Source organism: Hyperolius riggenbachi, chromosome 3, assembly GCF_040937935.1.
Source record: "Hyperolius riggenbachi isolate aHypRig1 chromosome 3, aHypRig1.pri, whole genome shotgun sequence".
Lineage (NCBI taxonomy): Eukaryota > Metazoa > Chordata > Amphibia > Anura > Hyperoliidae > Hyperolius > Hyperolius riggenbachi.
The window spans coordinates 256,464,587-256,476,652 of record NC_090648.1 but is presented as its reverse complement, the minus strand read 5'-3'; the positions used below and the strand labels follow the sequence as shown (position 1 = coordinate 256,476,652).

The following is a 12,066-nucleotide window of genomic DNA, read 5'->3' as shown; positions in this document are numbered from 1 at the left end:
TCGGGTCCTAAGGGAATTAAGTTCAGTTATAGATAAACCCCTTTATCTTATCTTTTGTGACTCTCTTTCAACTGGCAGAGTCCCAGCGGATTGGCGTACAGCCCACGTTTTCCCATTATTTAAGAAGGGCAAAAAATCAGATCCAGGAAATTATAGACCTGTAAGCTTAACATCAGTTGTATGCAAACTATTTGAGGGGTTACTAAGAGATACTATACATGACTTCATAGTAGAAAATAATCTTATTTCTCAGCATCAACATGGGTTTACTAAAGAAAGGTCCCGTTTGACTAGCATGCTCAGCTTTTATGAGGTAGTGAATGCTAATATGGATATTGGGAATGCTGTAGATGTGATATACTTGGACTTTGCAAAGGCCTTCGACACTGTTCCCCACAAAAGTCTGGTGCAAAAGTTGAGGATGCAAAGACTGGGGAAGAGTCTGTGTGCATGGATAGGGAACTGGCTAATGCACAGAAAACAAAGAGTTGTGGTCAATGGATAGTACTCAAAATGGTAGACTGTTAGCAGTGGGGTCCCACAGGGGTCTGTACTGGGTCCAGTGCTCTTCAATTAATTTATTAATGACCTAGTAGATGCAGGAGTGAGCAATGTTGCTATTTTTGCAGATGATACAAAATTGTGCAGAATCATCAACTCTCAGGAAGATAGTGCCATATTGCAACCAGATCTGGATAGGATGGCTATATGGGCACATACATGGCAGATGAAATTTAATGTTGAAAAATGTAAAGTCATGCATTTTGGTCGTACCAATGGTCTAGCACCATACAAAATAAATGGGATACAGTTGGGGACATCAAACTTGGAGAAGAACTTAGGAGTACTCATCGACAACAAGTTAAGCAATCGTACTCAATGCCAAGCCGCTGCAGCTAAAGCTAACAAAATTTTGGGATGCATTAAAAGGGAAATAAAAACTCGAGATGCTAGCTCTAGTAAGGCCACATCTGGAATATGGAATTCAGTTCTGGGCACCACATTACAAAAAAGATATTGCAGTTTTAGAGCAGGTGCAGAGATGAGCAACAAAGTTGATACGTGGGATGGAAGGTCTCACTTACCAACAAAGGTTAGATAAACTGGGTTTATTTAGTCTAGAGAAAAGACGCCTTAGAGGAGATCTAATTAACATGTATAAATACATCAGAGGGCAATATAATAGCTTGGCGGATGAGCTTTTTGTCCCTAGGCCTTCTCAAAGGACTAGAGGACATGATCTGCGCATGGAGGAAAAACGTTTTAGCCATTTATTTAGGAAAGGGTTCTTTACAGTAAGAGATTAAGATGTGGAATGCATTGCCACAGGAAGTCGTTATGGCAAACTCTATACCTGCATTTAAAGGGGGCTTAGATGCTTTCCTTGCGTTGAAAGACATCCATTGCTACAATTACTAGCTAATGCCTAATGATGTTGATCCAGGGATTTTATCTGATTGCCATCTGGAGTCGGGAAGGAATTTTCCCTTTTGGGGCTAATTGGACCATGCCTTGTAAGGGTTTTTTCGCCTTCCTCTGGATCAACAGGGATATGTGAGGGAGCAGGCTGGAGTTGTACTTTGTACTGGTTGAACTCGATGGACGTATGTCTTTTTTCAACCAAAATAACTATGTAACTATGTAACTACATCACAAAGGAGGAGATACACTGTACATAAACAAAACATCCTGCATTTGGGGGCTAGAGTCATACATGAGGCACATCATTTAAAAGCATTTGAATTCAGTGCATATATTGGGGACAATTCTGCAGATTCTAAAGACCATGAAATTCCCACCTGTATAAAAGAAAAAAAAAAAGTACATTATAGGTACATACCTTACACAAAACACTGGCAAAATCAGACTTTTTTTTTTCTTTGCAGCCATTGGAGTATTTGGCTGCAAATAAAAAAAAGCCCATGGGAAATTCTAATTCAGCTTTTCAACAAGTGCTTATATGAATTTAAAGTTGATGATTTCCATTGGTGTAGATAAACAGACCAAAGAGAAGCCTTGGCAGCAAATTAAACTATGCTGATGCCGGGGATCCCAGTCAGTTGGTGGCAAGCAATGAGTGTGAATGGTAAGGAGATTTTTCTGCAATCAAGATAGAAGAAATACAGAAAGATCTGGATTACAGTGCTGGATTTCAAGAAATACTATTTAGATTTCAATATGGTTAGGGGTTATAGATTACTTTACTTAGGTAAAATGCTTTTACCTATTAACCTATGTAATGGAGGCAATTTAATCACCATCTTATCAATGAGGTAGAGAAATAGCACCACATCCCCCCTACATTATTGCTTCCACCTTTTCTTGGTTCATGGAGGAACGGAGAAGCTTGTTGTTTTTAACATTATGAAAACAGTGCTTTGCTGGGAAGAGTGGCAGAGCATTTGCTGTCGTCTCTTGCAAGGTATCCCTCTTAAGCTATGCACCCACGTGTTGATTCTCCCAAAGATCTGTGATTGTTTTGAGCACCAAGCGGTCGTTTCCACGAATGTCGCTTAGCATCATAACAACCATCACTGCGGATCGGATCGTTAAGATCCCTGACGACTCCTGCATAAAGTACCGTGACCACTTGAAGTCTCATTCGCTCCCAACATGCAACGTGCATAACCGCCGGCAAGGAGAGGCGTAGCTAACGACCGTTGTCAACAAGACATCACTGGACATCCCCTTGACAAAGGGTGGTGAGAGAAGAGCTTTAATGCTACCCATAGCAATTAGCCTCTTATTAGTATAGTATGCCTAGTCTATGAAACAACTGCACTTCCTTCTCTTAAAGATAACCTGATGTCGGTGCGGTTGGGGGGGGGGGGGGATGGGACACAGAGACTTGTTCCCTGCCTCATGACGTGCCTCTGTGTTCCCCACACTGCTTTCTGCCCCCCCTAACGCTATAACCCCCCGAAACTGGCAACAATAATTGTTGCTAATCTTGAAGGGAAGGGAGGAGAGTAATTCCCTGCTCAAAACGCTCACTAGGGGGCGTTCTTACAGGCTTTCCAGAGCTGCCATTGGGCAGCTGTCTCTCCCTGGTATGGCCCCCTGCTGCTCCCCTGCCTCCCTGCATGCTGAGATAGAATCACTCTCTCTTTCCAGCGTCGTGACCCGAGAGGTCACAAGAATGAAACTAGGGAAAAGCAGGCCAACGGAGGGGCAGAGATGGCGGATGCCTGATCCGCCCAGCCTCCTGGATCTAATAGCATATATATTTTTTAATTTTGTGCCTACCTCAGGCTCTCTTTAATGTTAAAGATTTTTATGGGTATATCTTGGCGAGGGGGTGGAAACCTGTGCTTTCTGGCTCTAACTTCCAGTGAAGTCAACCCACATGGTGTACTATGGGCTGGATAAGGAAAGAAAGTAGAACAATTAAAAAAAAAAAAAAAAAACATAAAAAGAAGCATCATGATATAGTACTGATTTGAAGTAGTTTACATGAGTGGATCTACAATATCAGGACTTTTTCCTGATCTGGGGATAGCTGCACCATGCTACATTAGTATACCACCCCTGTTGACTATAAAATGCTCTAGTACACTAAATCTAAGACGTTTATAGCATAAGTCTTATTAACGGGATAAGTGACAAAAAAAAACAGTACGAATATACTTCTAAAACAGTATACCAATTATTTCCCTAAAATAAATAGTGCTTTGTTCACATATTCTTTAGAACAAACCAGGTTGAGCATTTCCTGCAAGTACACTGCCATCTTCATGATGTCATGGGGGAGGGGGTCATTATATGTTAACAATTCAGCCTTTTTAAGGCAATCAAGTTAGCATACAAACCAACATTCTGTTTTTACATGTTGCTCTTTAAAGTTACCATAATTTGTTTTCTTGATTGTGGTAAAGTTTCCACAGCACAAATTGTTTATAGGCTGTGGGAATTAAGGAAGAAGGAAGCATTTGCCTATTTTAATTAAGACAAACGTAAATATATTATATATATAACTTTCCTCTAAGAAATGAAAACACCTCTTTGGCTAAACTGTCATGCCTCTGGGTTTGGGCTGAGGAAATGCTCTATTTGCTAACAGAGGGAAGTTATCACTGTTTCTGTGCAACTCTGAGCTGTAGCAAAAGCATAGCGGGATAAATATAAGGGTGCCCTGGACTAATTTTCTGCCTCTGAAGTAGCACTCCGGACAAAAATGGGAAAGCCATGGAAAGAGAACAGATTACATTTATGTGCGTCATTGCAGTTTCCCTTCTCACTTAGGGCTGGTGCACACCGAGCGGCTTTTTGGGCGTTTTCAGATCCGCTTGCGGCTGCGGATCTGCTTGGTCAATGTATCTCAATGGGGTGGTGCACACCAGAGCGGCAGGCGTTTTGCAGAAACGAAAAATGCCTGGGTGAGGCATTTTTTGGATTGCGGGTGCGTTTCTGCCTCAATGTTAAGTATAGGAAAAACGCAAACCGCTCTGAAAAACGCCTGTTCAGAGCGGTTTTGCAGGCGTTTTTGTTACAGAAGCTGTTCAGTAACAACTTTACTGTAACAATATATGAAATCTACTATACTGAAATCCGCTGCAGCAATCCGCAAAACGCTAGCAAAACGCCTCATAAAAATAAAAAAAAAGCGTTTAAAAATCTGCTAGCATTTTGCGGATCTGCTAGCGGGTTTTGGTGTGCACCAGCCCTAAGTCTGTTTTTCTGACACCACAAAGGCAGTTATCACAATACTGCTGGAACCTTGGGAGGGACGCCTTTCAAAAATTGCTGCTGTGTCCCTTCTTCAAAACAGCTCTGGGAGGGGTGAGAGTAGTCAATCTGCTAGTAAAAGCCACTCCTATTGCCTTTCTATAGAACCTAGCATGGAAACAAAAGGTGCTGGCCACCATATTGGAATTCCATCAAATAGCCACCCCTGAGGTAACAAGCAGAACAGTGGAGTGAGGAAGATCAGTGAGGAGGAACTGTGGTGAGAGTAAAAAACATTTTCTTTACAGGGTTAATGTTCTTTTGTCTGGAGTTTTGCTTTAATAATATATTAATTGCATTCATTTATGTTCCATATTTAAACTTGAGCCATACTGTTTCTTTCTATTATAGGATGTCCTAAATCATCTAGGCTACTGCTTCAACTTTCACACATTTTCCAGTAGTAAATTACATGAAGGGTCATAGTCTTTTGTGCTGCTGGGTTTTACATTCTGTGTGGTATATCCTGATATAGTAACATGCCCTGCTCAATTTCATACCCAAAATGGATCTCATTGACTTACGCTTAGTGGATCATGACTAATGTTGTTAATGTTCAGTGTCAAGATATGATCTTTACTGCCAACATAGATTCTGTCTTGGTCTTCATCCATCAACAGTATCCTATAGTCCAGGGGGCTTTGTGATATACTGTAATACTCAGAGGTCTTTGTGTCCTTAAGTTCTGAAACACAGAATCAAAACAAAAATTCATAAATATCCCACATTGGTAGCTGTAGGAACGTTTACATTGGGAAACAAAAGCACAAGAAACACTTCAGAGGAAAATGAATGAGGTGTCTGTATTCAAAGCGAGCCCCAGTCAAGGCTTGATGCTAAAAGAAAGGCATGATTATATCATTTGTTATGTTGTATCTATTTTTGTGTGTATACACTGTTTCACAAAATGTTCTATTACAGTCCAAATTAGGTCTACAATAGTAACAAAGCCTCTCTTTGAGGTTAGGTGTCTGAGGATTACAAAAACAAACAAAAACAAACAAACAGATGAATCTCTAATATCCTATTGTTGCTAATAGAAAAATTCTAAAGCTTAATACTCACCTGACGCGACATCTAACGATGGTGTGAACAAGAGTTCAAGCGATTGCAGCAACTTGCACAGGAGTTGTTGGGGATCTTAAAGATCTGATCCACCGTGATGGTTGTTGTCACTGCGCGTCGCTAAGCGTCGTCTGCCTAATTGCGTACTTCTACCCATGTCGAGAGATCACGTAAACAATCACTCGCCGCACAGAAAAAAAATGCAGGCATCAGAAGAGTCTCACAAAATCGCGAGGTAGATATGAGCCTTAAAAAGTTTCTTGATCTTCGTGCAGTCTCATAAAACACACACTTAAAAGTACAAATATCCCAGTATTACAGACACTCAATACTTTTCTACAGTATAAACAATTTATACCTTTCTACAGAATTAACAATATCATGCATCAGTTGTCAGTTTATAAATCTGCACCAACTTTTCAAAACTCCCCCCCCCCCCCCCCCCCCGAGTCTTATAATTAGCAGCTTGGGCAGCATGGATTGCTAAAACAAAACATATCTCCTTTATCAAAAGCAGGTTGGCAGAAGTAGGTTGGAAGCCTAGGAAGCCATCTCTATGCTTATTGCTTATAAGTGGTTACAAGATTTGGTGCCAAGGCACAAGAGAAGAGAATCAAAGCATCATTAGTAAAAAAGAAGGCACTAAAGGTACTAAAGCATGGTCAGAAAATGGGACACATTATTTCCTGAGGACCTGAAGGAATTTACAAAATGTGTCATAAAGATGCTGGCATTGTGCATGTTCTCTTAATGTTCATGTGCTGTGCTTTGCAGACACAGGAACTGCACAAAAACCATCATCATTGTGATCCTTAGATAATCTATTGCAGATGAATGGTACACCAATTAAGCACGATAGACACTGTCCATAAGCTCTGTGCAAGGGGAGGATTTGCTGTTTTTAAAGTCGTACACGAAAGCTAGAATCCATGTAAAGGACTCTAACCTCCTCCAAATTGTTTAAGATTTTGCCCAAAGTCATAAATAACAAGCACAATCCATGATACAAGAGGAGATGAATACTGTGTCCACATAAATGTAGAGTCTGAGAGGAAAAAAATATTCTCCATAAGAGAAGTGCGCACTTGATGCATGGTTCTGGGTTTTGTCCTGGAGGGGACATGGCTACAGCATTGACGTGAAAGCTAGGAACAGTAGTATCAGCTGGAACAGGATTGAGACCAGTACACACCCTTGCAGGGCACCTGTGTGAGAACCACCAACACGGGTACACCGGTGTGTACGGTCCCTGATTTGGTTCTTCCTGTGCACAGCTGTACTTCATCTACAAACCGCAACAAGATCAAGTGACAACAAGGTCATACCAAATGCGACAAAAACTGTTAAATTGACAGTGGACTTTAGAAGACATCCACCCATCAACCCGGTCTCTGTTGAGAACATTGAGGTCTTCAGGGTACTAAGAATTCGGTTCCTAGGCACTTCCATCACTAACAACTTGAGAGATGGGGTGAAAAACAAACAAACACTAAAACCCACAGGTGCAATTGCCGTAGGCACCAATTTCAAAGAGTAATCAACAATGCAAAGAGGATCATTGGGTCACCCCTGCCATTGCTGGTACTCTTCCCCACATCTAGACTGAGGACCATGCCCCCCCCCCCCCCCCCCCCAGCAAAGCCTCCCAGCTTCCCTCACCAGCCTCACTGGAATCCTTGCATCACTTACATACATTTTTATAAACTCAGAAATATTTGCATGTCATTGATCATCTCTGGGTTGGACAGGTATGTCTAATGTGCTATTATAGGCTTAATGAAAAAGAGGAATTTGCAAAAGTGTAATTTTCTAAATAAAAGTATTTATTAATTGTAGGACCCTGGATTTTAATTTATAAACATTCTCACAGAAAACAAAAACTGCTTGAGATAGGCAGCAACATAAAGGCCTTTAATGAAGTCATTACAAATCTACTTCATTGCAGGAAAAATAGTATGCTGGTGACTCCTGTAGTTGTGTGAGATATGTCCATATCGGCTCATAAATCACTTTGTTGTACAGATTATGTGGGAGCACAGCAAAGATGCTTTGAAGTCAGGCTCTGGATCTTTAGAGGCTGTAAGCCAATGTGTGAAACTGCAGGCTGCTTCCGGACTGGGAAGACTGCTGTGTGATTGACTGTGTTGCTGACTTATAGCCAAATCGTCAATAAAAAACATTTTGTTTTAGCATTGGCTTCTGTTTTCAATTATCAGGTGAATATTTAAGACAAACCTGGAAAGGCAAGCATTTGTGCACACTATTTATACAAGTCACTTTGAAGCAAAGCAATGAGTCAGAAAAAGGACAGGAATTCTTTATCTTGAACTTCCAAGGTTACATTTTCCTTTAGCACAGTGAGGTGTTCCTTTTTACGCATTAGCAGATCTTCAGCAACCACAATGTTAAGGCGAAGTCTTTCAGCAGCTGCAGAGGATTAAGTCTTTCCTACTTTGGTTCTGCCAGGAGACGCAGTGTAAAATGGAAGTCAGTGATATTTTAGATATACAAGAATACTTTCCTTGCATTAGACAACCAATTATTGCTCAGGTCAGGAACAGACATACTTATACATGGCAAAGCACTGATAGTCAAGACATACAAGTGGTGATGCACACCCAATTTTTTGTTATATAAAATGAAAAGACCAACATAATGGGTGCAGTGCCACAATAGGGCTGAGCAGGAAACCTATACATGTGCCTGGGGCCTAGTGGGTGTAAAAGGGCCCAACTGCCACTTTTTCTGAACCCTCTCCCACCTCAGATTACAAAAAGTATAAGGAGGAGCCAAAGCTTCTACCTTGCCTAGGACTCATCTCATCTATCTTTGCAAAAGCAACAAAACCATATAAAATAAAGCACATACACCAGTATAAAAGTTTGTGTTTCATTGCTTCTATATTAATTTAAAAAAATGTTTGCAATGTACAATACAATTGTGGTATTTTTAAAATGAGTGTATACAAGATCACAGCAAAGTGTGCTAATCTGTATGCAAACAACAATTTTCCATAAAAAAATGAGTATTCATGCAAATGACAGTATTCACACAAATGTATTAAGTATACACCACACATTTATTAATTATACACTTGCTTCCCCCATAAAATCTAAGAGCAGCTTCTCATGAAAAGAAGAGCATAGATGTGTTGCAAAAAAAAACTTTGCATGCAGAGTTTGCAGAAAAATGGCACTGTATACTGCACAAAAATGTGGTTTCCTAAGGAAACAAATTTACTCAGAGTGTTCCTGTTGTGCAAAAACAAAGAAAAAAATATCTGTGCCCATACAAAAGATACCTTGGTTTTCCTGAAGTCAAATCAAGCTGTACTGAAAAAAAGTAATTTGCAATAAGCACATTTGTATGGAGCTTGTTCCGTTAAGTGGAAATCAAAACAATACAAACAGCAAGGAGGAACCCCCAACATCTAACAGACCTGCCAGTGGGATAACATCCACCTTTTCCAAGTTATGTAAGGTGAATTCCCAGCACAGATAGTCTACATAAGAGAACGGATCTTGCCCTTTTGATTTAGATATACAAGTCTTATGCGGGGAACACGATACATTTTCCCATTCAATGGACGGGTGATCAGACAGGCAATGGGACATGTACACACGCTACAAACTGCTTTCGATTAATAAAGGGATCTATTTTCCAATGATCACTTTACAAAATCGATCCCTTTCTCGATCTTAAACTGATTGGACATGTCGGAAATAAATTGCCCAATTCCTGCTGATTGGGCGGGAAATTGCAACATGTGTTCCCAGCATGAAGCCTCATACACACTTCACCGTGCTCCATATTACAGGCTGCACAATTCAACTGCTTTGGGATGTGGAACTGGCTTGTGTTGGGAGAAGGGTTGGCACTGCTGCACACTGTTCCTTCAAACCCAGGCCAGTTTTTGAAAAGGACTGTAATCAAATCACATTGCTGACTCTCAAAAAGGGTTGCGTTCTCCAGGAGGCACCTGGCTGTGTGTCAGAAAGGCTGATGTAGGTCTAAAGGTGCCCACTAATGACCCAATATTTTTGTCCAATCTTACCATTTCTATGTAATATAAGGGACTGCCTAAGGTATCCATTGAATATATTCTCTCAATTTACTCTTCTACTACATAGGTTTGGTAAGAATGGATAAAAAAAAGATTGGATCATTGGTGGCCACCATAAGAAAAGTTAGGCCCCAAGACTGTAGCTCCAGGAGTGACCTAGAAAGAGAGTAGCAGAGAGCACATTAGAGCTCAGTACAAGTGACCACTTATGGCCCAGAGAGACTGGCTGACTACTAAAGCTGGTAGGTGTTAGGCACAGGGCCCACTAGGAGCACCTTTCCTGTTATTGCCTATGTATCACGATCTGTTCCTGCTGGTGACGTTTGTGAACTGTATGGACTTCCTCTGTTCACCAGCAGATGTCCCCTCTCATTTCAAGAACATTGTACATTCCTCCTGAAGTTCCCTCTGCCCACCAGCAGAGGTCTCTGTATTCAAGAACTGTGTCTCTGCAGCCTTGGAAGAGGTCACATGACCATCCTGCAGAGTATAAAAGTCCAGCTACAACAGAACACTGTTGCTAGTTCATTGATGTGGATAGCCCTAGAGCCTGTGTTCTGGTCACTTGTCCTGTTACCTGTTACCTGTCTGCCTGTTACTTGATTGTTTGACTCCCTGGTGTATGATATTGGCTTTGTCTGACTATTCTTCTGCTCACTGTTTGTATTGCTTGATGTCCTGGTATCTGATCTTGGCTTGTTGACTAACCTATTGCCTGCTGCATATGTCCTGCGCTTGATTGTATATTATCCTGTATATATATATATATTAGTTAGTTAGCTTAGTTAGACAGGGTCTGGGGTTCACTGTGTGCACACTGTATATATTATATTTGGTTTGTGTATGTCTGATCGTAAGACATTTGCCTGCAACTGTATTGCCAGTTTGCAATCATATTGCTACTTGTACAGTTCACTTGTATTTACGTTCATGCACCAATTGCAGCATCACTTGTGTGTGTATATATCCTGTTCTTGTAAATAAACCATTACTTTATTTCACCTTATCCCTGGTTTGGTCTTCAGTATTTCTACATTAAGTGACATTCTGCATTCAGTGCAAATCTGCGTGCACTGCACGTTACAGAATGAACTAGCCCAAAACAGTCACTTGGAAATACTGAAGGTTCATTTTGCTCCAGCCATGGGGTTAAACTGGACTCCGCAGGATATAGATTATTTTGCCATATTTGCAGAGGAGGATAGAAAACACTGTTATAAAGAGTTTTTAGATTACTCTTATGAAGAATTGCAGCAATTAATTTCACAAATTAATTATTTTGTGCAGCAAAATATTTTTTCAGTGTCTGATGTACAAGCCCTGCTGCAGATTCTGCAAAGTCTTTTGGTAGCTAAAAATCCAGCTACAACAACCTATTATCAGCCTAATCAACAGATTGAGCCAATTAAATCCAATCATGGTCCTGCTACCTCCATTAACACTGGAAACACATTTGTTTCAGCTATGGACGTTGACTGGACTATTCAGCATAATAAATATTATTCCTTGTTAGCAGATAAAGACAAACATGATTGTTATAATAAATTGTCAGTGTATTCCCGTGAGGAATTAATGCAAATTATTAGGCATGTTAAATCCCTTGTGCAACAGGGCAAGTTTGCAGAATATGAGGTACAATCTTTAGTGCAAATCCTGCAAACTCTTGTCACTGTAAGAGATCCTTCCGCATCCTGGACTCAAACCAGAACCTTGCCAGTTTCCATTTATTGTAATAAATCCTCCACAGCAATAAATCAGTCTGAACCAATTAAATCAAATTATGTTCCGGTTACCTCCACACTGACAGTGCAATCCTCAAGTTGTGCTCAGGATAATCTATCAGTTCCCATTAAGAGTGACTGGGACCCTTCTTTTGGAAGATGGGAGATTGAGTGTCTGTTTAATGAATTGGTGGATGATTGGAGGTCATTTACTCAGTATTATGCTCAAAAAGATGAATCATTTGTACTTGCATGTATAAGATCTGCACAAATGTTGGTTAACTTGGATGCTTGCATGCAAAGGTATGTTTCCCCATTAATTGATGCATGGGAAAAAGTTCTGTCTACCTACTTTCCTTCTGCTGATCTTTCTAATGACCAGTTCACACAGTGCTCAGTGGCTAAAGTTAAGTCTAGTTCTAGTCATAAATCAATTTCTCTTCAGACTGCAAAAAGATCTACACCTTGGTTAAAGCAGTATCCAGTTACATA

The 12,066-nt window shown here is 40.5% G+C and overlaps 1 protein-coding gene across 2 annotated transcripts in view; it reads right to left on the bottom strand.

Moving 5' to 3' along the window:
* SEMA3C (semaphorin 3C) overlaps nucleotides 1–12,066 on the bottom strand; it is a 211,029-nt gene that overhangs the window by 88,175 nt on the left and 110,788 nt on the right. For both annotated transcript variants that reach the window (XM_068276189.1, XM_068276190.1), the window contains one exon: nucleotides 5,250–5,410. In XM_068276189.1, coding sequence (XP_068132290.1) covers nucleotides 5,250–5,410 — 161 coding nt within the window. The remainder of the gene's footprint in view (nucleotides 1–5,249; nucleotides 5,411–12,066) is intronic.